Source organism: Gymnogyps californianus, chromosome 9 (genome assembly GCF_018139145.2).
Source record: "Gymnogyps californianus isolate 813 chromosome 9, ASM1813914v2, whole genome shotgun sequence".
Taxonomy (NCBI): domain Eukaryota; kingdom Metazoa; phylum Chordata; class Aves; order Accipitriformes; family Cathartidae; genus Gymnogyps; species Gymnogyps californianus.
Window position 1 is genome coordinate 5,181,274 of NC_059479.1, and position 24,833 is coordinate 5,206,106.

Below are 24,833 nucleotides of genomic sequence, written 5' to 3' on the forward strand. Positions count from 1 at the left end.
TATTTTATCATAATGCAGCATTTTCAGAAAGGGCAATTCTTGCTGAATAAAGGAAAGGTTTATTGATGACACTCTTATAGTAGAATTTTAATGGAACTGCTTCTAAAATATTTTTACTACGGTGTATTTAACCCTCTGAAACTATCTATAAACAACTCTAATTACTAGACTTGCTTAATGTTGATAATGTTGTCCACCAGAGAAGCATACAGAAATACCTCTTACATAACTAAGCATTATAGAGTGGTTTGTATCTTTTTTTTTTTTAAATAAAACACAAAATTCAAGGTTTTTATTATGATGAGCTGAGATTAAAAACAAGCAGCTATGACAGTTCAAGTTCAAGTGCTGATGAAGACATATGTATGTAAAATGATGACGAAAATTTTAAACAATACCACAACCAGTGGCGCAGTACATGAAATAGCAAATTTAAAGGACAGCAAAGAAACTTTAGCAAAAACATTAGAAAAACTATTTCTACTAGAAATAACTAATAACTGAACCTGATTGAGACCTCCTGAACAGATTAAACATACTACTGAAGTATCTTTAAGTCCTACTGTCTATGTTCAGCTACATGTGAAATTATAAGATCATTCCTAGATTTGAGGTTTTTTTCCATACACTTATTTTCCTCTTAACTCCTCTGTAGGTACTATTGTACAGTAAAAAGAAACTACAGTGTGACAGTCGTGATGGGCTGCCAGATATTAGAGCTTAGAGTGAAATCAATTTAACAAACTAACCAAAAAAATCTGTATGAGATTGAAATTCCAAACCCAGATTGGAAGAATCTAACGTGAGTTTATTTCGCTTGCCAAGGGGAAGCACTTTGTAGGGTTCTGCCTTACAAAGTTACTGATGTTGTCTGCAGGGCTTAGCATTGACATTGCCTACCTTTAAGCCATGTCCCTTAGATGAAGTCCTTCACCAAAGGCTGTCAAGGCAATTACGCAGATGTAGGAAGAAAGGTCCCTGCATGGAAAGCAACTGGTAAAGGCAGGAAACGGAGACTGGGAGTCTTCAGAATGAAGGGAGGACAACGTGGAGTTGGTGGTAGCTGAGCTGGGGCCTAAAAATAATTTGGGGCATGGAAGAGGTGGGTAGGAACTGGCTGTTCTCTCCCTTTCCATACACAATCAAGAAGGCTTCAAAAGGCGGCAGCACCCACTCGGTTCAAAAAATAATTAAAAAAAAAGGAAAAAAAAAAAAAGAGGGGCTTCTTCATACAAGCAGCATATCTGACCTCTGGTACTTCTGCTGAAGGATGCTGCAGATGTTACAGTTCTACACACGTTCAAAAAGCCTAACTTCTCTTTTCATAAGGTAACTAAAGACACAGAAATTAACTGAAGTTCAAAGTTAGCGAGATAAAATTAGATGTAAGACGGTTGGTATCAGGTGGATGTATCATGTATGCTTGCCCTGTCCTCCCTTTTCCCTAAACTTTTATTTATGGCCACTTTCAGAGACAGAATACTGAACTAGATGACCTACAGTGACATTCCTGTGTTTTCAGGTTATTTCAAATATTTTTGCATAAATTACTTCTCTAACTTAAGTATAATTTTTTCTACTTCATTTTTAGCACATACAATCTGCAATTATACTCCAACTACTATATAGAGCTTAAGCAGTGTAAATACCATACAAAGACTATTTCTAGACCAGCTCCAGCACTGTGATGACACACACTTGAAACAAAATACAACCCATCCAAATCCATCAAATGTTTTCTATGTTCTGCTGCCAATGGTAGGTCATTTTTCTTAGCTTTCACTAAAATTGTTTTAAATTGCACTAAAACTCCTTTGCAACTTAACATATATTTACCTAAATGTTAGAAATCACTGGACACATAATGAATGCTTTGAACAACTCTTAAGTCAGATTCTTGGGTTCTGTCGAAAATCTGAGACCAAGTAAAATTGAGCTCACATTTCATTACATGACACCTCAAAAGTTCTAACAGTTCATTGTGAGTGACAGAAAAAAGATTTCCTGTTAAGAAATTAATTACTTCCTGGTCACTGATGGTGATATATTTACCTGATGCCTGAACATCTGCATATGAAATCACAGTGTCTCCCCTTCCAGGTGTAAAGAAACACAAATCAAAGTTCTCTCCCTGTCCTGCTACCTCACAGATGAAAGTGGAGGGAATGATTTTGAAAACCCGCTGGGTCAAAGGAAGAAAGACAATTTATCTACATTAACCTATCCTGTCTCTCCTACCACATATTCAGTAAGATAACAGCATGTTACTAATTGCAGTACCAAGTAAGTCTTCGTATTGTTATGAGAGGAGGAGAAGGAAAAGTACTTTGTACAAATTTAAAAGTACTCGCCATATGTTCTCCTATTTTTAAGCATTTCTTCACTTTCCTTCTCTCCCCAATCCTGTATCTACACCTCACCTAGTTAGGAAGCTGCATGGTTGAGTACCTGACCTGAACACATGGATTAATGTTTGTACTAACAAAATGAATGGCATTTTTCAAAGGAATCACAAAGTTTGCAGCATACTATACTCCTTCTCCTGAAAAGAGGAAAGGGAAATGACCTGGGTGCAAAACCTTCTATTAGTATCAAATTTACTGCCAAACAATTTATATACGTAAATCCAGCTTGTGCCAATTTGAATGTGCCTGATGGACATCAGATAAGAAAAGATAAGAAATTATGTCCATGATCATAATTATCTATCACATAGTCATCAGTAAAGTACCATAGCAGAATCAGAATAGGTTATCTTTAGCATAAGCTTAATATTTTATCCATTATTAGTTTCATGGTTTCCTCTTTCTCATTTCTTTCCCATATTAGCATCTAAACAACTTAATATGTTATTTCATAGTATGTCTACATTAAAAAAAAAAAATAGTCAACAGTCTTCCTTGCAAACTAACACAATGTAACATTCTGCAGAGGGCACCCTCGGTACAGTTAGAACAGATCCCCTTTTTCCACTGCATCTCTCTTCTCCATAACTTTAACTACATAATACTACATTTACAATTGTCAGAAATATACAATAGGAAAAAGGCTTTCTCTGATGGTAACATTACAGTGTATGATGTAGACCTGTGAAAGAGAACAAAGTATATCTACACAGAGTACAGTCACTTTTCAAATATCATCAATGCTTTTTGGCTTAATAACTTATGAATTATTTTGCTGCCAAGAACTCCATACTAATACTAAAGACAGTGTCTATCTGCTATTATTATTTTTATTCCATTTTCTTCTGTATTGTTCCTTTGACGGCTTCTATCTATTCAGAGATACGGGAAGAAACTTCTACATTAAGCTAAAGGAGGATTGCGAGCAAACATGGTTATAGAAGCAGATATCCTACATGGCATAATGTTAAGACTTTTCACTATTTTAACAATGAGTTCTCATAATCAAGACAGGAGCTACTGTCTATATTGCAGGTGCAAGGAAAGGCTCATTTAAATGTTATCAAAAAGCATATTCTCTCTGCATTGTCTTACTGCTCAAACGGTTCATACTCAATGCACTGTTCTTTCTGCTGACACAGCTGCTTCTTTTCCAGCACTGCTGCTATATGACCTTTTTTCTTTTTTTTCCCCTCCTTCAGAACCATTTCTGGGCAGTTTCACAAGAATTTTGATTGCTGTTGTAAAGTTTATATCATTTCCATCTGACAGCGGTTTGCTGGCCTTTGTGAAATGAGTCGATGGTCTCAGTTCATTTCCTAACAGGCAGGTGTTCACAACTTAAAAACAAAACATCACCTCCATTGGCACAAAGACTTCTAGCCAACAAAGAATGTAAGCATATGCTCACCAATGGGTAAAATACATGCTTAAAGAAAATAATAACAGAAAATGAACTCTGGTAGATAATCCTATTACAAAAGATCTGAATGATACTGGTGGATGACTCATGCTTACTATAGTGAAGCCAGAACTTCAGCGAAAGTGCATGTGGTGACAAAGCTGTGCTGATACAGCTATATCTACAGATATACACTAAGACTGCTTGTGAGCTGAGGAGAGGAACACATGCAGAAGAAACAAAACTTGAATACTCATCAATGTTGGGAACCTTTACCTTGCTAGCTACTCTAAAACTAAAACCACTTCACTGTGAACTAAAAGATGTCCTATAACAAAGCAATCCATAAGGCTGTTACATTTTCCCCCATGCATTTTCTTTACCGATTTAAAGATCAGATCCTTTGAGAAAACAGGAAAATGTTAGTTAAACTACTTAAATTCACTGTGATAAGGCAGTTTACAGATGGGCACATTATAATCATTCGCCATTAGGAAACTTACTCACCAAACAACAACATGCAGTAAAAATTATTTGAGACATTTATTAAGAACACTGCAATCCGAATCTTTGAATCCAATTAAAATCCAACCTTTCTTCCGGAAATGGTCAGGAGCAGAGTTTAATACCCCTATAAAACTACTAAGATATGTGAATTCAGATGAGTAGCACAATTTCCTCATGAGATACAAACATTTAGTATTGTATCCCTGACTCTTTTATTTGAAAATAAAAGCAACTTTACACTGACTGCAGAGCATTCTTCTGAGAGTAGCTACTGTTACTTAATTTTATTTCCAGTGTATTTTTCTCAGATTCAAGGAAAATGACTTGCTCTTACCTTATGTTGATTAAATCATGTCAGCAAGTGTTTTAATTTATGTGTTCTAGCTAGCAAAGTAGAACACAATTTTCATTTTGGGGTAAGGATAATCATAATTAAAAACACATTAGCTGATGATACCAAACATCCATTCTAAAACAACATTCTACATCATGATTTATGAGTTATGATTTGTCAGCTAACATATTTTGAAGTAAGACAACTTCATAAGCTGATGAATGGTTTTGATAATACCCCAACTACCCAAAATGGGACACCTAAGACCAGACATTAAGAACTCAAAAGATTTTATGGTAGCCAGATCAGGGTACAAATGCAGACAAAAAAAAAATATTCCATAAACATACAAAAACTTAAGCTAAAACCTTCACAAGAATTAATGAGTAACCTAACCTGAGATTTCTGACTTCCATTAACAAATAACAATTTCCTGTATTTTCTACAGTTACTGTTACAAAGTTTTCAGGAAAGGAAAATATCTTAAGTAAAGAAAGCCTTCACTTCTCAGTTTGGGGTTTTGTTTTTAGTGTTTTGAACAAGTTTGGACTCACTTCTCATCTTTAGTTATAATTCAAGTCAGCAGCATTAGATCAGACATGAATCTATATTTTCAGACATTCCTGCTTATCTTAATTTACTGCATTCTTACTGTATTCTGGTGTCTGTGCCCACTACAGCGAACAGTGCTAACACGGTGAGAGAAGGAACTAAATCTGTAACACTGCTGTGCAATGTTGTAGCATCAGATCTCTAAATATCCCAAGTACCAGGGAACCTAGAGAAATACAAAGTTCTTCAGCCTTTATGTAAAACCTCTTTATGTAAAACAAAACACTTGAGAAGCATATTTCAAATGGCAACTTCTAAAATAAAGACTGAAATACTTTGAAGCTTGGGTGCTGCTTTATCATCCAAGGACAGAGCATCTCCTCTAAAGCAGACTCAGTGTTTTCTATTTCTGTATGGTAAAAATGTCTTACTGCTATAATAAGAAGCTTAATACTTCTTCACTTATCTACTCATTTGATCTCGTGTTCAAGTTTTTGACATCCTCCACAAGCAAACATATCCCATATAGGATGTATTGCTTTAACAGGTATTCATTTTACTGAGCTCCACTATAATTTGTTAGTCTTACATGATGCCTCAAGATGTTTCACACATTCTAAAAAGGAAGCTAAAAGGGAATAATTTGCATATATTACTTAAGTTGTACATGCTGTAAATATTGATCTACTGATAGAGAGCAAGAGAAAAAGTTGTTCAAAAATTAGCATTTGCATTTCTATAGTTTTTAAGAATATTTTTTCAGGATCAATTTTTAAACTTGGTGAAGAGATTACAGCTCTGCTCACCGCTGCAGCTAAAGGCCACTCAACACTCCACTTCTAGTCTGTGACATTCAATGTGTATTATGGCAATTTACAGATATGAAAACTCTTACTTTTATTCTTTTGGAGTTATTACCAATTCAGCACAAACGGTTCAAACCTCAACTACTGCTGTCTGTGTTATGCAGAGACTGAAGCTGCATTACACAGTTTTGACCTGGTATTTTAGCCAACTCCCACTAACTCTCAAGGATGATGCACAGATACTCTTGTGTAATGTTCTGAATAACTTTGAAGTCTTTTCTCCCCTCAGAAGTGAGAAGCTGTTATTTATCTAATGCCCGAGAACAAAAAGTAACAATAAAAAAGCCTTCATCTCACCCTCCACAATCACTATCCATTTTGGAAACGTTCTGGTAGAGGATTGCAAATCTCAGGAAATATGAATAAGCATAAACAGGATTCAGCTAGAGAAGCGATCACAGTATATATTAGATCAGAATAAAATGTCAGTCATTTAAAAAGCCTACTGTCAGATGTGACAAATACATGAGGCCTAGGAGTGCATGTTCTTTTCACTTCACAAGCAGAGAGCACATAAAATCGACAAGGCTAGTGTACCATTCTGGTTAGCAATGCGATTGCCAATGTTAATAAAAAGCACGTTAGATAAAATGTACCAAGTATTCCATGGACTGCTCACAATGCATCAGTACCTTAATCACAAAGCATGGAAGAAGGAGGTGAAAAAACACCTTTGGGACAATATCTGTCTTCCAAAAGGTAAATGGTTCCTCACCATCAGCCCAAGCCTTTCCCCGTCCCAGCGCCACACACATTTTCCTTTTTGTCCTTCTTTCTCTCTGTTCTTCCCATAGAGTTTTCTGGCTGTCCTCAACACTCCTCTATGCACGGCTTCTCTCCTCCTTAAATGACTGCCTATACTGAACTTACTAACACCTTCACAGCTCCCCACAAAACCACGTCTTGTTTCCTCATTCTCTGGTAGGCTTCTTTTCCTAATTCTCTCTCTCCTGGAATAGGCAGCTACACAGCACAGGAGAAATGCCTCCTAGCTGCCACCCGGAGAAAGTGATTTAATTTTGAATTTAAATTTCAAAAATCAAATTAAAATTCCAATCATGATAACCTTACTCCACCTCTGGGAGGGCCACACAAATAAATAAAAATAAATAAACCCCAGAAACTCTAAATAAGGATTGAGTGCCATTTCAGAAGACAGAAGAAAGTCCCATTGCCCTGAATCCAAGGGATTCACCTCAACTAATACTAGATACGTCACTAAGGTTCCCAGAGAGAAGGTGAGTCACCATACAGCTATGCACTACACAGGTGGCCCTGGAGAGGACTCTCTTCTTACTGGCATCACTGGTGCCTGAAATTAGGTGTGATACTGTATCCCTCTTATCTCTTTCAAGCACACAGAGAACCCCCATCTGAACACCCTGATATTTTTACCTCTCAAGAATTGTCTATACACCAAGAATTATTAGACAAATATCATACTTTCCTCCGAAAATAGTTGGATTTGTCCAACTTGATGAAAATTTTAACATTATGTCATATATTACCAATAATGAAACACCCCTAGGAATAACTAAAAGTTATGACTGATTCAACCACAGAGCTGGACAGCAGTTGCATACAACCTTACTTTTTGTTTTCAATCTTTGTTCAAAATGTAGTGCCTCTTTACTGAAAATGTCCAATGTGCTATTTCACATTACAACAGAACAAAACACTTTTCTTCTACCAGAGAATACTGCTGGGCCCCATTTTTCATTGCTTGGATTTTTATTTTTAAGGTTTTTCCACCCAAGCAGATGCTTTTGCTCTGACAGCATTTAATAACAAGTTTGACCTTGGAGTGTGTAAGTTTAAATGATTTCAGAGTACGCTGCAGCAGAAAATCAGAGGCCAGGGATTCTTTTCCTTATTTGAATTTTATTATTTTGGGAGAAGGGGGAATCCCTTGTTTCACAGAAGAAATTACTTTTGAGCCACAGTGTGAAGACTTTTTGCATGAGTGCATGAAGAGCCACAACTTTTTATGCTTACTGCAGTTGATACATGATTTGTCACCATTGCCAAAAGTAACTTAGCTAACTCCTCCTGGGAATATCCCTGCAAATATAGTAAAGAAAGCTGAGAAGAACTGGTTGAGCATCGTCCCTTCCTGACAGTCCTGGGGGCTGGTACAGCTTAAAGAAGCTTTGTGAGACTGCAATCCAGCCCTTTATTTTTCTAGTGGATTCATGTCCAGCATTCCCTCTGTGGAATCCATCCTCATTATCAGGCATCATTCCCAAGAAAGGTACAGGTTGTAATGAAGAACTATCATTGACTACAATTTGCTGTATTTTATGGGTGGACTGAAACATAAACAATTCATTATACCTGAAGAGTCAAATATGCAAGTATTTAATATAGATGAACTTCCAAAATTGATCCTATTCACGTATTTTGGGCTTCGTTCATTTCTCAATTTCCTATAAACACCACACAAACTTTGAGAAATATTAAAGACACACACAGAGTAACTATTTCATTTTAATGCTAAGTAAGAATGAAAATTAATTTTTGTTGCTGAATAGGAAAAAAGCTACTGTGGTGTAAAAATACTGTTTGGTATGTTTGTCTCAGTTATTACATAATTCAAAGATTAAATTATCTTTGCCTAGAGCTGCATTAATCTTTTTTCCCCCTAAAATAATACCATCCCAACTACAAGAGTGTAGATACAACAGTGGGACATGGTTCCTGACAGTCTAATCATTGGTTCACCTAACGATATTCACAGGGAGTCAAAATGTTGCTGTTAAATCACTGCCCTTCCCTATTCTAAAAAGCCACCAGGTGAGCTGTTTCAGTAGTAATAACAATGGAAAACACCACAGAAGAATTTATTGTCAACAGATCTGCAGAGAAAAGCAACACTGCAGACACAGTATTGACTGCTGTAGGAAAAAACATTTCAGATGTACTCTGCATTGGACTTTCACAAACCCTCTTATGTAACGTGGAATAATGTTACATTTTATGGACATTCTATTTTCATGAAAAAATGCTCCCTAAATTCATGGGTTATTAATGTTCTGTACTGATCTAAAGCAATTTGAATGCATATGACATGTTCACTATGGTAACTATTATACAAAGAAAAGGCACTGATCTCCAGATAGGACCCCCTTTTTCCACAAGTAAGCATGAAAGTATATACAAATTCTGCAAAAAATTGTTTTGTTGGTGTATCATACAAACCTACAAATAGGAGAGGAGAAAAAGACGGGAGAAGAAAAATAAAAACAGAACCAAAGACAAGTCAGGTAATTTGACCTTTTTGTTCTCTGTCCTGGAAAATAAAGATGATGAAAGAAATTATACTCCTTTAGTTGTTCATAAATCATCTTCTATTTGATAATGAGATTTCCCATTCAAACCTCTCAATAATTGTGATTTACATTCAGAGTTACAGTTTACCAATGCCACTCATAAATGGCAGTTAAAAACATCAAATCTACAGTGACTGTCACTAGACATTTCTGTTTCTAACAAAAGTATTGCTTAAAAAAAATTCAAATGCCTGTGCATTTAAAAATATCAACATAATTACAAAGAAAAAGCCATAGATGAAACAAAAGGCATCAAAAGCATTGCATTTAATATGTATTTTTTAAATTGTGTATTTAACTCACAGTCATTGCAAAAACCATTAAAATTCACAAATGTCAACTACTAGCTCTTCTCTAAGACCTCACAGGGAAAGATGCGCGAGGGCAGGCATCCTCCATGTACCACTATCCTCACCCAAGAGCAGATGGATTCTCTCCATTTGTTGTCCATGGTCTCCCCAGATGTTACTGAAACATTTGATCTCAAACTAAGAGCCCTAAATACAACATGTACTGTCAAGTTCTGACTATTCCCAAAGACAGAGAGACCATAATTTCTCCGGGCAACTTGTTCCAGTGCTTGTATCATTCTCACCCTAAAAAAGTTCTGTCTTACAGAATTTCTTGTATTTTCGTTTAGTCCCACTGCCTCTTGCCACCCTCATCGTTATCCAATTTGGTATTTATACACATCGACAAAATCCCCCCAGAGCCTTCTCGTTTTGAGGCTAAACAATCCCAGCTTTCTCAGCCTCTCTTCATATGACAGAGCCAGACACAGCACACCAGACACGTCTCGCCAATGCCGAGTAGAGGGGAAGAATTGCCTCCCTTGACCCACTGGCAATGCTCTTCCTAATACAGCCAAGGATGCTGTTGGCTGCCTCAACTGCAAGGGCAGATTGCTGGCCCATGGACCACTTGTCCACCAAGACACCCCCAGGTATTTTTCTGCAAAGCTGCTTGCCAGCCAGTCAGCCCCCAGCCTGTACTGGTGATGGGATTATTCCTCCCCAGGTATAGGACTGCACATTCCCTTTTGGTGAACTTCGTAACATTCTTGTTTGCCCATTTCTCCAGCCTGTCGAGATCACTTTGAACAGCACTACAACTATCTGGTGCTTCTTCATTTCCAATACATACAGACAACATACAAGTCTATGACAGTAATGGCACTTCACTTTATGAACAAGCTTTTTATCAAACAAATACTACTTTCTGCAGTAGAGATAATTTATTCTTTGTGTATAATTGATTTGTGCCTGCACTTAAAAATGTCTTTTGAAATCCATATTATAACTAATACTGTCACACAATAAAAAGCAACACTTTTAATTTAAAGTTAATTATTTTCCATTATTCAACATTAGTAGACAAGGCAAGAACTCTAGCTTAGTGCCAGAACATAAAAGAAGTTATTCTGAACTTATAATACATGGGTTTAACAGCTTAATGTCAAGAAGCAATACTGTAAATTAAAAACTAAGTAAAAGGATTATAGTATCTCATATTTAGAAATTTCACATGACTACAGATAATTAAGGCAAGTGAAATATTTTTGCAGCATTGTCCTGAAATCTGCAATTATAAAGAAAGTATTTTACAGCAATAGCACAGTATTCTGTAATAACACTTTAGACATAACATCACTATGGCATTTGAGACACCTACCGCAATATACTGCTGCATTTTTCAAGGTTTTGTAGGAGGTATTTCTATTTCTTTCTTCCTTTTGTCATTACTACAAGACAGCTCGCTTCACCCAGCTTATCTAAACCACAGTTGGAATTGGTAAATCACAGGTATGACAGAGAAAGGGAACTTCATTCACTGCAGGTATGTAAAGGTGCTACTTTTGAGGCCTCTTAAGTGACTGTTTCAGAAATAGAAACCACATGTGGGCAGCATATGATTCTCTGCAGCTACTTCAAATTTGAAGAATAAAAATTCTTCATAAGATGTGAAATAATTTGTGTTGACTTTCTGCAAATGCAAAAAGTTTTCAAAATGAACAAAACACCTGGAAATGAGTACCATCTCATTTTGAAGGTATTTATCCTCCAAAGAAAAACCATCCTCACAGTAGGCTAGAAGACAACTAATACTAAACTTTAGAGATGGAGAACTGTGATCCCATATGGAGATTATGGAAGAAATGTAAAAGATAGTTTTTCAGTCTTTGTGTATTCCTTATGCCTCAGATTACGCCTATTCAGAAATCTCTGTCAAGAAAGTCACCCACAGGAAAGAGCTCCTGCTGGGAAGTTCCCATCAGACAATACAATTAGAAGTACTCCATGATCTGCATTCTCATGTAGATTTGGATTTGCACTTACCCCTTTTCCCTTACCAGCTTGGAAAGTATTGGCTTTTACGGGGAGTTTTCTCTTTGAAGTCTCTGGAGTTGTCCAGGCAGCTTTAACACCCCCATCTCCTCCAAGAAGTATTCTATTCTCTCCTTCAACAGAGTATTGGGCACTCTCCTAATGAAAGAAAGAAAGAAAAAAAAAAGGTAGGTTTCACTGACTTAATTATGTAAGTATGTCCTTGTTAGACTAAGACTCATCTACAACAATTAACCCCTTGTCTCAATAAGATGTATGATGTTGCTCCTCCCTCCCTTCCCCTGGCCCATTTGCTACTGTTCGGCATGTTTCACTGGACCTTAGTGATCTCCTATCAGTTCGAACATTAAAGACATACATGACACATGCGCATAATTATATATATACACCCCATTACTGGCTCTTAACTGAGGAGAGACATGATGGCAGTTAACTGCTTTAGGCTGCCTGACTGTATAGTTCTCATAGCATTAAGAGATATTTAAAGAAACCAACTCACATTTACTTCCACCAAAGCATAAACCCACAAGTCCACAAACCCCACGACATAAATTACTACATTCGTGGCATATGGTTGCTTTTTTTGACAGAATGTGTTCAGATCTATTCAGTCACTCAATCAATTCTCCCTTCATAGTGCACAGATTGTAATCATTTCATAGCCTCATATTCTACATCTAATATACCATAACTGCTGATTAAAACAACCAACTCCAAAAGATTTTCATCTTATTTTAAGAATATACACCGTCTCGGTTTTGGCTGGGATAGAGTTAATTTTCTTCCTAGTAGCTGGTACAGTGCTGGGTTTTGGATTTAATAGGAAAATAATGTTGATGATAACACAGTAATGTTTTTAGTTGTTGCTAGGAAGTGTTTATACTAAGTCAAGGATTTTTCAGCTTCTCATGCCCAGCCAGCAAGAAGGCTGGAGGGGCACAAGAAGTTGGGAGGGGACACAGCCAGGACAGCTGACCCAAACTGGCCAAAGGGATATTCCATACCATATGATGTCATGCCCAGTATATAAACTGGGGGGAGTTGGCCGGGAGGGGCAGATTGCTGCTCAGGAACTAACTGGGCATCGGTCAGCAAGTGGTGAACAATTGCATTGTGCATCACTTGTTTTGTATATTCTAATTCTTCTAGTATTATTGTCATTTTATCATTATAATGATCATTATTTTCCTTCCTTTCTGTCCTATTAAACTGTCTTTATCTCTGCCCACGAGGGGTTTTTTTTTTCAATTCTCTCCCCCAGCCCCCCGGGTGGGGGGAGTGAGCGAGTGGCTGCGTGGTGCTCAGTTGCCAGCTGGGGTTAAACCAGGACATACACTGTGTATGTAGCGGGTGTGTGTGTGTGTGTGTGTAACAGACCACTGGCAATATGCTCAAAGAAATTTCAGTCACATTACTTAATAACAAATAAACAGTACAGTTATATGCCTACAGAAGTCATAACATCCCTGCATACAGACAGATGAACCATTGCATTGAAGTCCCTTCAGCAGGCACAGGAAGTTTTCAAAATAATTGCCCTTCAGTCATTACAAGATTACTTTTATTTTAATGGATGCTGGTGTGTGAAGGAGAATATAGAACCAAATTTTATTTCTGAAATGTCTGCATCAATAAAGGTGCCTAATTAAGGTATTCATTAAAGTACACAAAGTTAACTTAACAGGAAAAATCTAGAGAGTACTATTACATTTCCCCATTAAACTAATTTAATTTGGTTATAACGCAAATTCTAATAAGATGATATTATTAACTAGTTCAATTTCAAAATGTCTTATCATGTTTATTTTTATTATGTTACTAAGCAGAGTAGCAATTGACTTAATTTATTTTATTAAATAACATTTCTCAATCCTTTTAAAAAGGGACAATGGCCTATTTCTTTCCTTAGGCTGTTAGTGTGCTGCCATTTTAAAGACTACATCATAGTTAAGGTTTTCACCGATTACACAAACTAGCATTCAAAACCTTGTGTACTTTTTTTACTCAAATCAGTCATTTCGTCTGCAGTTACAACATTTGTGAGTGTTTATTGTCATTCATGAATAGGGAAAAGATCTGCACTTCAGTTGGTCACTTGTTCAGTTAGTTATTTTTTTCTTTCTTTCAGCTTCTACAAAGACAATATAGACGTTTCCATTATGATTTAAAAGCATTATTGATGAAAAACTACAAAGCTATGTTTACTATTCTTCCAAAATGGAAACAAAAGAAATTTCCTTCATAGCAAATCAAGGTACTTTCTGACCTTCTTCCATGATGTTATACTCAGAACACAGAAATTGTAACATATAAGGTTCCAGTGGTAAATTCACAACACCTTTTTCTAAAATCTGGACATAGCTGGCTAGCACAAAACGGTTACGTGAAGTTACGCACAGTTTGCTAACTGTGGGGCTTCAGGGCTGCTGCATTTAACCCCAGGGGTCCTCAACTTATACTGTACCACCAACAGTGTACAAAGCAGCATTCAAAACAGTGACCCATGTAGACATGTCCTTTTCAGTGATGGGAAGGAACTAGACATCACCACAACCACTGCCAGTTGCATTATCTAGGAAACGGGTTTTTAACCTTGTCTGAACACTCTGGAGCAGGAGCCTAATGCTGAGATCACAAGAAAGAACATGCAAGAAGTTGTAATCCCTGCAAGCTGTACAGAATAAACCCTGAACACTTTGGCAGTGTTAATTATCACCTCTCATTCCTCCCTTTCTTCCCCTGTTGCTATTAGCATATTCTACCATCACTTCACCTGCACTTTTTTCCTTGCATATCTAATCTCTCAGATAGCCAACTCCGCATGGAGAAGCTTCATCAAGTTCTCTGTACTTGACCTCATCTGATCTGCTAAATATTGATCTATTTAACATAGTATATACATTAGAAAAATCAATACTGACAAAGTTTTGAAGTCCAATCTATTGATATGGTTCAAAACCCAGAATGTTAGCAAGAAGGTTATTTAGTGTCAAACTAGAACATAACCTAGTAAAAAACAAGCTACTTCTGTCAGTAATGGACAAGTCATTTTCCTCCCAAGACCTTAATCAAACAAACAAAATAAAGACTTTTCTAATAGCTAATATAACATAAATGTGTATTTCTTGCTGAAAAGTAAAATAACTATTAAAAAAAGTACATAAAAATAAGTATTTGCATAAGCCAAGGTTGTCCACTATTCCTACATTTCTTTTTAGTTCAGTACAGGAGACAGCAAAACTAAACATTTTGGTCACAGAGGTCATATCAGTTTAAAAGCTTCCATCTGCTCTGCCACATTGATTTTCTAATGCACATAACATGTTAAAATGAATATAGTCAATAGTTCAGCAGACCAGACAAATCAGAGGCCAGAAACGCTGCAAAGATTATCTTGATGCTTCACCAATCACAAGTATGGCCTAATGTCAGGAGATCAAAGGGATTTAATTTAATGTCAAGGGATTAACTTTTATACTTCATTACAAGAAAACTTAAACACTTCATAAGCAATTATAAGCAGTGGAATATGCCAGGAAATACATAAAACTAAAAATAATAAATTTGAGGAAAATGGTATTTTAAGTTGGAAAGTGTGAATCAACAATTAAAATCTTGGTCAATCTCACCTGCACCTCCCCTAATGTGGCAGACATGGGGAAAAGGCTAACAATGTGAATGGTAAAGAAGAGAACAGCACAAGATCTCACCAGACTTGTAACAAAACTCCTCAGAATGCTGTTCAAAGAGTCAGGCATAGTATTTCTTGATAATCTGGTACATTTACTGTGGCTCGTGCAATACACCTATTATTTACTGTCAGAGTTTAATTTCTAAAGAAAAATGTAAAAAGCCAACATTATGAACTTGTTTGAACACAAAGTCTTAAAAAACACCTTCTCCTATTGCAAAATCGATTGGTAATGTTAAATCTAAATAGAAATGTTACTCAAAACAGGCATCATTTTGTTTGTTTGCTTGTTTGTTTTAAAGAAAAAGGCTGCCAGGGCCAGTGTTTATGAAAACTAAACCACAGTGTTTGCCTGGCATTCAGACACAAAGTTCTAGCACACCCTCCTCTGAAAGTGAACATTGACTTCAACAGGCTTTATCAGCCTGACTGCATAAACAATCGTCACACCTTATTTGCACATAAAAGCCAGAATAGATTTCATAGTAGTATTTATTATCAATTTAGTTTTGTAGCTGTGGGAAATAGTTAAGATTTTTTCCCCGATGGAAGTTATACTTTTTAGGTGTCTTTCCCCTACTGTCACCTAGCTCAGAAAAATATTATAACGTAAAACACACTTCTCTGAAATAGTTATCTGATTACACAAACAACTTCTCATACTCTTCTTTAAACAAAGACTCCAAAATAGTCATATAATACCATAACCTATAAAACAAACACTGAATTAAAGTATTTGGAGACGACAAAGTTCTGCAGTTTCGGAGACTGTTTCCATTCAAAAATGCAGTTCTTTGAGCACGTGGTCCAAAGTCCTAATTTTCGAAGGAGTAGTCTGGGTTCCTTTCAGCTGAAAGATGCTTTAAACTTCAGAAAATCTGAATCTGGTTTTGCTATTAACTAACTCTCATAGCATATGATGACTCTTACAGTACCTTCCTGCATTTCTTCTCATGTATCAATGTATGAAAGAGTAATGAGAGAAATTTGCTTGTTGATGCATTTATCTAATAGTTCATTATCATCATCAGAGGTCAAAATACTAATCACCTTCATGTATTAGAAAAGAAAAAACACTAGTAACACAAAGTAAATGCTAGTAATTAGTGACACAAAGTACATGGATATACAGTGAAAGTCTCTTGCTCCACTGAGACACATTTAAGTATCATAAACTAGTGCCCAGTTACTGAATTTAGAATAAAGAGCATCAACGATATTAAGTTTAAAATCAGACATGTATTTAACTGAGAGCAGCTTATGTAATGTATCGGATGGCTGCATATATCTGCACTTCCAATGTTTGTCTTACTCCTTCAAGGCAGTATTTCTAAACTCTCCTACTGCTCTGGCTTGTCATATATACTGATGCTGTGGTCATTGCAGATCCAACTCATTTCTTTCAGCTTTTTTCCCCAATAGACAAGCGGATCTAGAATTTGAATTTACTTCAGAACTTGGCATTATATATCTGAATATATAAGGTGAATAAATCGCTATTTTACTCTGTTGTTGTTATGGAACAAATACAGGAACAACTGTTCACCTCTGTGTACTGCTGCATGAGGACGACTTCTTTTTAATGATCTCTGGTAAGAAAATACAGACTTATTTTGATATCGTGTACGATCAAGACTCCAATTAGTTTCACTGATGCAATCTACATGCTCATTTCCAGGAGTGGTGGAGCGAAAAAATTTGCTCACAAAAATTCATTTGTGTGAGCCAGTGATGGACAACACCCATCCATCACAGTACTAGGTATTTAAAACCTTAGAAACAAATGGCAGAGTCTATAAAATACTACAACAAAGCACTGGTAAACTTTAATGCTAGAATGCTGCAAATGCCGATTTATTTCCAGAGGGCAAATTTAACATAGAATATAATTCATTAAGTAAATGCAAGGCTTTATAAATGCCAACTTTCCAAAATACAAGAGATGATACAGCCAAAAAAATGGAACCACTAGTATACCTTAATCAGAAGGTTACAGAATATTGGTTCTACCTCAATCCCCACTCCGAACTCTCAGTAACATCAGCAGGACTGGCAGAAGTGCCCATTTACATCCCATGGACTCTGTACCTGTATAAGCAATCGACATAATCTGGAAAAGAGATGGGGCAACAGGTTGTCTGGAGGATAGGGAGGAAGAGACTGGCTATTACATAACGAAGTAGTAGTACTAATAACAATAGCACTTCTCCAAGCTTCCTTAGAAATTTTGCTTAATTGAATGCTGTAGATCCAATTCTCATTCTGGAGATACTGCTGTAACTCCAACATTTTTATTTGGCATAATACAAATGCAGTTTACACAAAAACCAGATTCACTGTGTTTACAAAGGTGGTTTAATGTCTTCACTGTTGTCTTATATACGAGTGCTCCATTCTGCAAGGCCAGTAAATGTCTTGGTGAGTCATGCTGGTGTAAGTTGCTTGGCAATTCCAGTTTCTTTCTGAAGTACTTTAACCGGTTGGATAAAATACTTTTTAATATTCAGTTGTTTTTTTGCCTACAAAGTATCTACCATCTACAGAGTTGTTGTATTTCTTCCTAAGTACTTAATCTCGAAGTGAAAAGAAGCCCAAAGAAATGGCTGTGCTTGCAACTGAAAAGAAACTATCAAAACATCTTATCTTTCCCTCAGCTTTCTCCCTAGAATTTTGCCCTGCCTTTATAAGTACTAGGAAAAAATACTTGAAACTAGTAACAGCACAGAAAAGATTTTTTGTTGTTGACATACCTGTCAAGATTTCTCAATTAAAAAAAAAAAGGAAATAATTTTATCAAAACAAGAAGCATCTTTAATGAAGCTATCTACATTGGAAACTCACTTCTTACCCTTTAGTGAACAATTTGTTATGGAGACTTCATGCTCCTGTCTTCTAATTGACACATTTTTTATATCCAGAGTGTTTTTCTCTTTCTTTGAATATATCCTGTCAGGCGGGACTTACATACAAAACAAAATTAGTTTGGTTGAATCTCTAATTTGATTCTGTTGATTAAAAAAAAATTCTGTCAAATGATTCAAACTATTCTGTCAACAAAACATCCCTGGCTACTTTCAGATTTTTTCTGCAGATGCAATTTGCAAAAGAATATCTTCTCTTGAAAATTAATTCATAATTTTAAAATGTATACAGTTCAAGAGCCTTATCTCCTAAAGTGTTGAATGTCTTTGTTAATACCTTCAACCCCTCTGAAGGCACAAATGTGAGGGAAGTTGTGCATTTTGCAGATTTATATTCTAAGCCATCACATGCATTACAATTTGCTCTGTCATGCACTGTCTCTTAGTCTATCTCCAGCATTTCTTTCATTACTATATACCTAGAAAAGGGTTTATCAGACAAAATAGACTCTGGTTATTTATTGGTGGCATTAAAATAAAAAGCCAGATTTACAAATGAGATACAAAAATCAGGAAGAGAATTTTATCTAAGAACTCAGGATTCTTGTAAGATTTCATAGGCACCCTTCAGCTTCTCTAGCAAATTGTTGTTCAAGAGAATTAGCTTTGGGCAAAGCAGCAATTCTTTGGTATTTTACTATGATAAAATAATTTTACAGAAACGCACTTGCAACGTATTTTGTGGAAACATAATTTATTTTTTTTTTCCACTTTGGCTTTTATTTCTGCATCAGGAATTCATATTTAAGATAGAAAATGATAGCCCAGATCAATGTTAGGGTCATTTCACAAAGCCTAACTGTATTACTGGAAGTAATAATTTTGCTTCCTTTAGAGGAAGAGTCTGAAAAATGAAGTAAATTCACATCCACTTATACACAGCTATGGTGTCTGTTCAAGACACTCATTCAGTGACACTTCTCAATTTCTTTCTTTTTTTTTTTTTAATGGTAAAGGGGATAAGTTTGAAGGAAATATAAAAATGAAAACTGATTGCACAGTGCATTGAAAACCTCTGCAAGCAACATTTGTAAGGGCTCCAAGGTTCTTTTCTAACTTTATTTATGTCTACAGCATTTTTTTTGGCACAAACACAAGTATATAGGCTATGTATGTACCTTACATAGTTTCTAAAATTATTGTTCAGTTGTTAGAGTTATAGCTGAACGCCCTGCTATTTTTTTACTGTTCCTTCTTTAGCTTAAAGTATAGCAGATACAGCTCAATTCTGGCACTGAAAGGACAATGCATTACCCTCCAATAGCAATTAAACTCTTAAATTAAAGATGTGCAGTCAATTCTCATTGGCAGGTATTATTTTTCTTAAGAACAAAAGGCCCCTCTACACAGTATAATGAAAGCATGTACACCTGTGTGCACGTACACAGTAGCGTAGCACCACATACTTACCAGCACAGAGCCTAGATTGTCAAATTATTCTCCAATTCCAAAGTCATGTACAAGGAATGAAAGAATGACTTCAATCAAGGGCATCATGGTCTCCATACCTGTTTACATTATGGACTCTATACATCATATCACTGACAAAAAAACCTGTTGTATTTTTTTTTAAATGCTTGGCTTTTTTGTTTTTAACAGAATTTTTTTGTTGTTATAGTTCCTAAATTATTAGGAACACAAGTGCCATGGATTTCAATGAGGCTGTGGACTCGTGGAATCCCAGCTGCCTGTGCAAACTACATATACTAGAAATTTCACATTCCTGTAAAGCTAGTTTCTGTCAGCACAATGAATCCTTCAATAAAGAAACCCTGCAAACAGGAGTCAGGAGAAAAAAAAAAATAGAGCTACTGAGATAACAGTGCTACGTAAATCAAAGTAGTTCTAATGAATTCAGTGGAGCAAAGTCAACTCAGAGAAGCTAAAGATCTGTCCAAATATATTGAACAAATCAATCAAAATTGAGCGTCGCTGTTTTCTTACACATCATAATAATATGATTTTAAGATCAGCTAATCTATACACTTAATTAATTTAGCTATATCTCAGCATAGCACAAAACATGTTTTCACTGGGAAAAAAAGGACAACTCTATTGATCATGAGCTGCTGAGATATTGCTAGTTTGACACTTCAGGCAGAATTCTGAAGGACAGTCTATAATCTCCTAGTTTCACGAAATAAAGATATCCCACGCAATTCAGAAGTTTTCTTCAGGGCTTTATCAAATCCCTAGATCCCCAATATGGCTCTACATATCCCCAGCAGAAGATGTTAAGGCTTAGAAGAGGTATACACACACCCCTTCACAAAAAGCCCATTCACTTTTATGTTCTGTCTGCAAGGCGAAATAGTGGAAAATAAATGCTCCACAGAAGACAGTTGTGTTGTCCTCTTTACCCTCATCAAGACTTAGAAAGAGAAGACAATAATACATGGGAAACCTGTCAGGAATTCTCTAAGGTGGGATTGCGGCCAAAGATAAAGTCTTACACAACTTAAACCATCCTCTGCTTCTGGCTTACCTCCGAGAAGCTCGATGACTGTTGTAACATTGTCTATAACATTACAGGTTCCAGGTAACAAAAACAGAAACTGCGTGATATTTCTTTCCCCTTTACATCTTTTTATTTCAGGATTCCTCAGGAACTTTTCTCACTGCTTTAAAATGTAACAAATCTAGAATTATTTGGTCAACAGTAACTGTTGTGGTTTTCACCTCTTTAGTCAATTTATCAAAACATTCTCCAAGAACATATTAATTTATTTTTTATTTTAATCAGGCTTAGAGTTCTTTGCTTTGTCTTTTTTCCTGTTCTTTAACTATCATCATCATTAACTACATTAATAATGTATCATCAGATATTATGCCATTTGCAATATTCAGTAAATTTAGTGCCATGGCTGTGCTGTAAGTCACTTCTTGCACAACAGCCACATTTATAACTGTGACATTTCATTCACAGACCAAGGACTACACTCATGAGAATTCACACTCATACCTTCAAATGGCTTCAATTTAAAGATAAGGGATCAAAAATGGCAAGCATTTCAGTAAAAGATTCACAAAATACCAGTCAAGATTTCTCATATTTCTTGAATTTATTGCTTGAAGCTTATTTTTCTCTCAATTCTGGGATGTAGAGAAAGGCAAGAAAAAGTAACCTCTCTATTCCTGTGGAGAACTTCTCGCACTAACAGAAACAGCTTCAAGGGTTATGGCAGAGTTCAAAAGCCGTAAGTGTAGCTCAAAGAAATATCATTGGGTTCACAATTTCAGACTTCATGACCAGAACATGTTAACCTAACATACAGTAAATGATCTCACTGGTAAAAGACTGAACCCATTTCTAAGCAAGAAAACTGGGGGGGGGGGGGGGGGGGGGGGGGGAAGATATGAAGAGTCTTCATTTACCATACAACCAAAATGATTTCTATTCACTGAGTTGTGAGAATAGAACTATTTAGTTACAGTGGTGGAAATAATATGCACAATAGTTTTTATTTTCAAGACACTGAAACTTTGGGCATCATTTATTTTCGTTCAAGTTGGGTTTGAAACACCCATCGTTATCATCACCGGATCACAGACAGTGCAGGAAGAACTAGGGTTTTCCATATATTTACAATAGTTTAAATACTGAGGTATCAAGTCTGTTTATTAAAAAAGCACCTATCAATGTAAAAAAAAAAAAAAAAAAAAGGAAAAGCAACGAGGTAGAAAGAAAGGAAACTAAAAAGAAACATTAAGTTCATTTTACAATCTATCAAATCTTTACTTACTATAATGATTAGCTGGATGTAACTCTAAGTCACTTTTTAATCCAGAATACCAGAACCATACAATTCAATATAACTTCTAATCATACAGTGACTTTGCATCATATATAGCAAGATATTTCATGCTCTGCAGAGTAAAAAATGTAGGTCAGGACCCACAGGCTATAGTCTAGCTATGCTGCCGTGAGTTTAACATATTATTCTTCTGGGAAAATAATAAAACAATTTAATTTCACACACAAGCCAATGATCTTCAAACATTCCAATTTCTGAAGAGTAAAAGGAGACTGACACCTAACGCCTGATTGGTGCGAAAGTCACCCTACTAGATGCAGAAAGTTTTCAGTAGGAAAGCAAGTGGAAAACGTTAAAGTTTTGCCTTGTTTGTAAATGAAAGACATTACAACGGGTCAGGAGAACCGTAATTGATGCTGAAAACTGACAGTCAGTTCATCCACCTGTACGTTTTAGATATACACACCTCCTTTCTGCTCTAACAGGTCTGCACTCAACTAGTTTAACTGAATGGTTGCTGAAGAATAACAAGGCTTACCACTATCTCTTACTTAATCTAAATCATCTTTTCTTCTTCTAGGGATCTCTAACTGCAGCAGTCTCGTGTTTCCTATTCATTTATCAAATCAAATAATTAAGGTTAAAAGAGTGATTGAAATAAAGAGAAAGGGAGGCCAGCAAAATTAGGAAGTCCTCATATGGTCCAATTTATCGGTTTAGTGTATGTGCAAATGTTCCAGTTGTATGTTGGACAACTGACACTTTAAAAAAAGTTGGAAATGTTATGAATATTGGTAACAAGCTCTGTCTACTTGTGGTCTTACCGCCAGTGTCTCACCTCTCTGACAAACCTCTCAAACAATAAGCACAGCAGAATTTGAACATGGGTCAGAGTCTGTACTAACCTTATCATTTCAGGAAAATATTAATTTCTTTAAATAACTTTCTCCTGGAAAATTGGTGATGTGGTAGTCAAATCAGCAAGCCCGTACTATATAACCAGCTTTGACAGGAAGGATGCTGCTCTATCTTACAGCACACAGTTTTAGTCTGATCTCTCCAGGGATGACAGCTCAAGGGAGAAAACATCAAGAACAGGAAGGTTTTAATGATAATTAACATTGGGACCTGCCTCTGAAGTTCTGTTTAATGTTCCTCTCTCCCTACCATTTGTATATGGATATACTGAATATTTCTGGTACCCGTGGAGATCTCAGGGGGCAAAGGTGTACACATCGCAGAGTTGCAGGACAAATCATGTTATGTTAGGGAAAATATTTTTAAAGATTTATTTTACACTGTTTATGGCTGCAGCATATTTACACACAATACCTAATAATAAACAATGTATCCTTATTTAATCAGCACTATGCCTCTACACAGCAAGAACAGTATATATAGTATCTATTCCATTACACCAATACAGAAAGGTGGCAAATAACATTTGGGTGTGTATTAGCCTGTAATATCCCCAATGCTGTTTGTGCAAAATTACTTTAGTCATGAGTCACGGTCATATATTTAATTTATAGTTTTTGGCAACCCTTCTGGCCATCCCATAAATGAAATCTGTGAAGGATCAAAGATCTCTGTAGTTTCACCTGCTGACAACAGAGATGATTCTTACTTGAGCAAGATTCTCACTAACTTCCCAAAACACTGCCACACAAAGACCAATAAATGGACCCATCATGGCAAAGCCCTTCTGAACATGATCTAATACTTCACTGACTATAGTTAGACTCAGGAATAAGGTTCATTCATTATGAAGCTGAAACATTGCCTATGAGAAGTCAGCCTGCTGTGCCTAAACAGAGCAGTTTCTTGAGACTGTCGCTAAGAAGTTGCAGACACACTGCAGACAATTTTAGACTACCTAAATCAGTAAAACCAACACAAAATACACTGCACACAAACTTGCAGCCATGCTATTTACTAGGTAAGCTTCTTTCTGGCCTGAAAAAGGCTGTTTGTCAACCTTTCCTTCTTCCTAACACACAAAAATGCTTAAAAACTAGTGATGGATTATGGCAGCACTATGCGTGTCTTCACATGGGTCACACAAGTTGAGCCATACAATAGCAATCAGCTGAGAAAGATAGGGTGTTAAGAAAATTTTCGTTATAGAAGATGCATTCAGATCCTGATTCGTATTCCTCATCTGAATCAAGCAGACGTACTGCAATCTAGATAACCCACCTCTTGGTGAATGCTCAATTTAATCATCAGGCTATGTATTGGTGAGAAAATCCTCTTCAAAAGACCTTACACTAGCTTGTGAGTGCAAGTAAGAAAGGCACTGAACCCATCGACAGTAGCAAAAATTCACCTTCTACTTGAGTTCATATTAGGGCTCATGATCCAACTGAATTCCCATGTTTCTCAGAGATCCCATAGGAAAGAGAGGGGAAGAGAAAGGAAGAACTTCTCAAAAGCAGATGGTCACATCTCCTGTTTTTCTTCAGTAAATGGTTAAACTCAGATATCTTGTCTGTGATTCAAAACTTTCAGGCACTTCCATGTTACAAGTGCCAGACAGTATGGGCTGGCTACTTATGAGACCATGCCATACTAAATATGAAAGGTTTTCCTTCGTGCCATTCAGTCAAATATTGCAGTACATTCTGGAAATCAGATGAAATTAAGCATACTGCTATTCAGCCATTAAAACGAACAAGCTTCCCAATCTATCCACTCAGTAATTTAAAGCCACTTCATTACAGCAG

The 24,833-nt window shown here is 36.3% G+C and overlaps 1 protein-coding gene across 1 annotated transcript in view; it reads right to left on the bottom strand.

Annotated features, from left to right (window-relative positions):
* Window positions 1-24,833, bottom strand: part of LOC127019787 (uncharacterized) — a 239,319-nt gene that overhangs the window by 100,167 nt on the left and 114,319 nt on the right. The window contains exon 3 of the mRNA XM_050902015.1: window positions 11,732-11,878. Coding sequence (XP_050757972.1) covers window positions 11,732-11,878 — 147 coding nt within the window. The remainder of the gene's footprint in view (window positions 1-11,731; window positions 11,879-24,833) is intronic.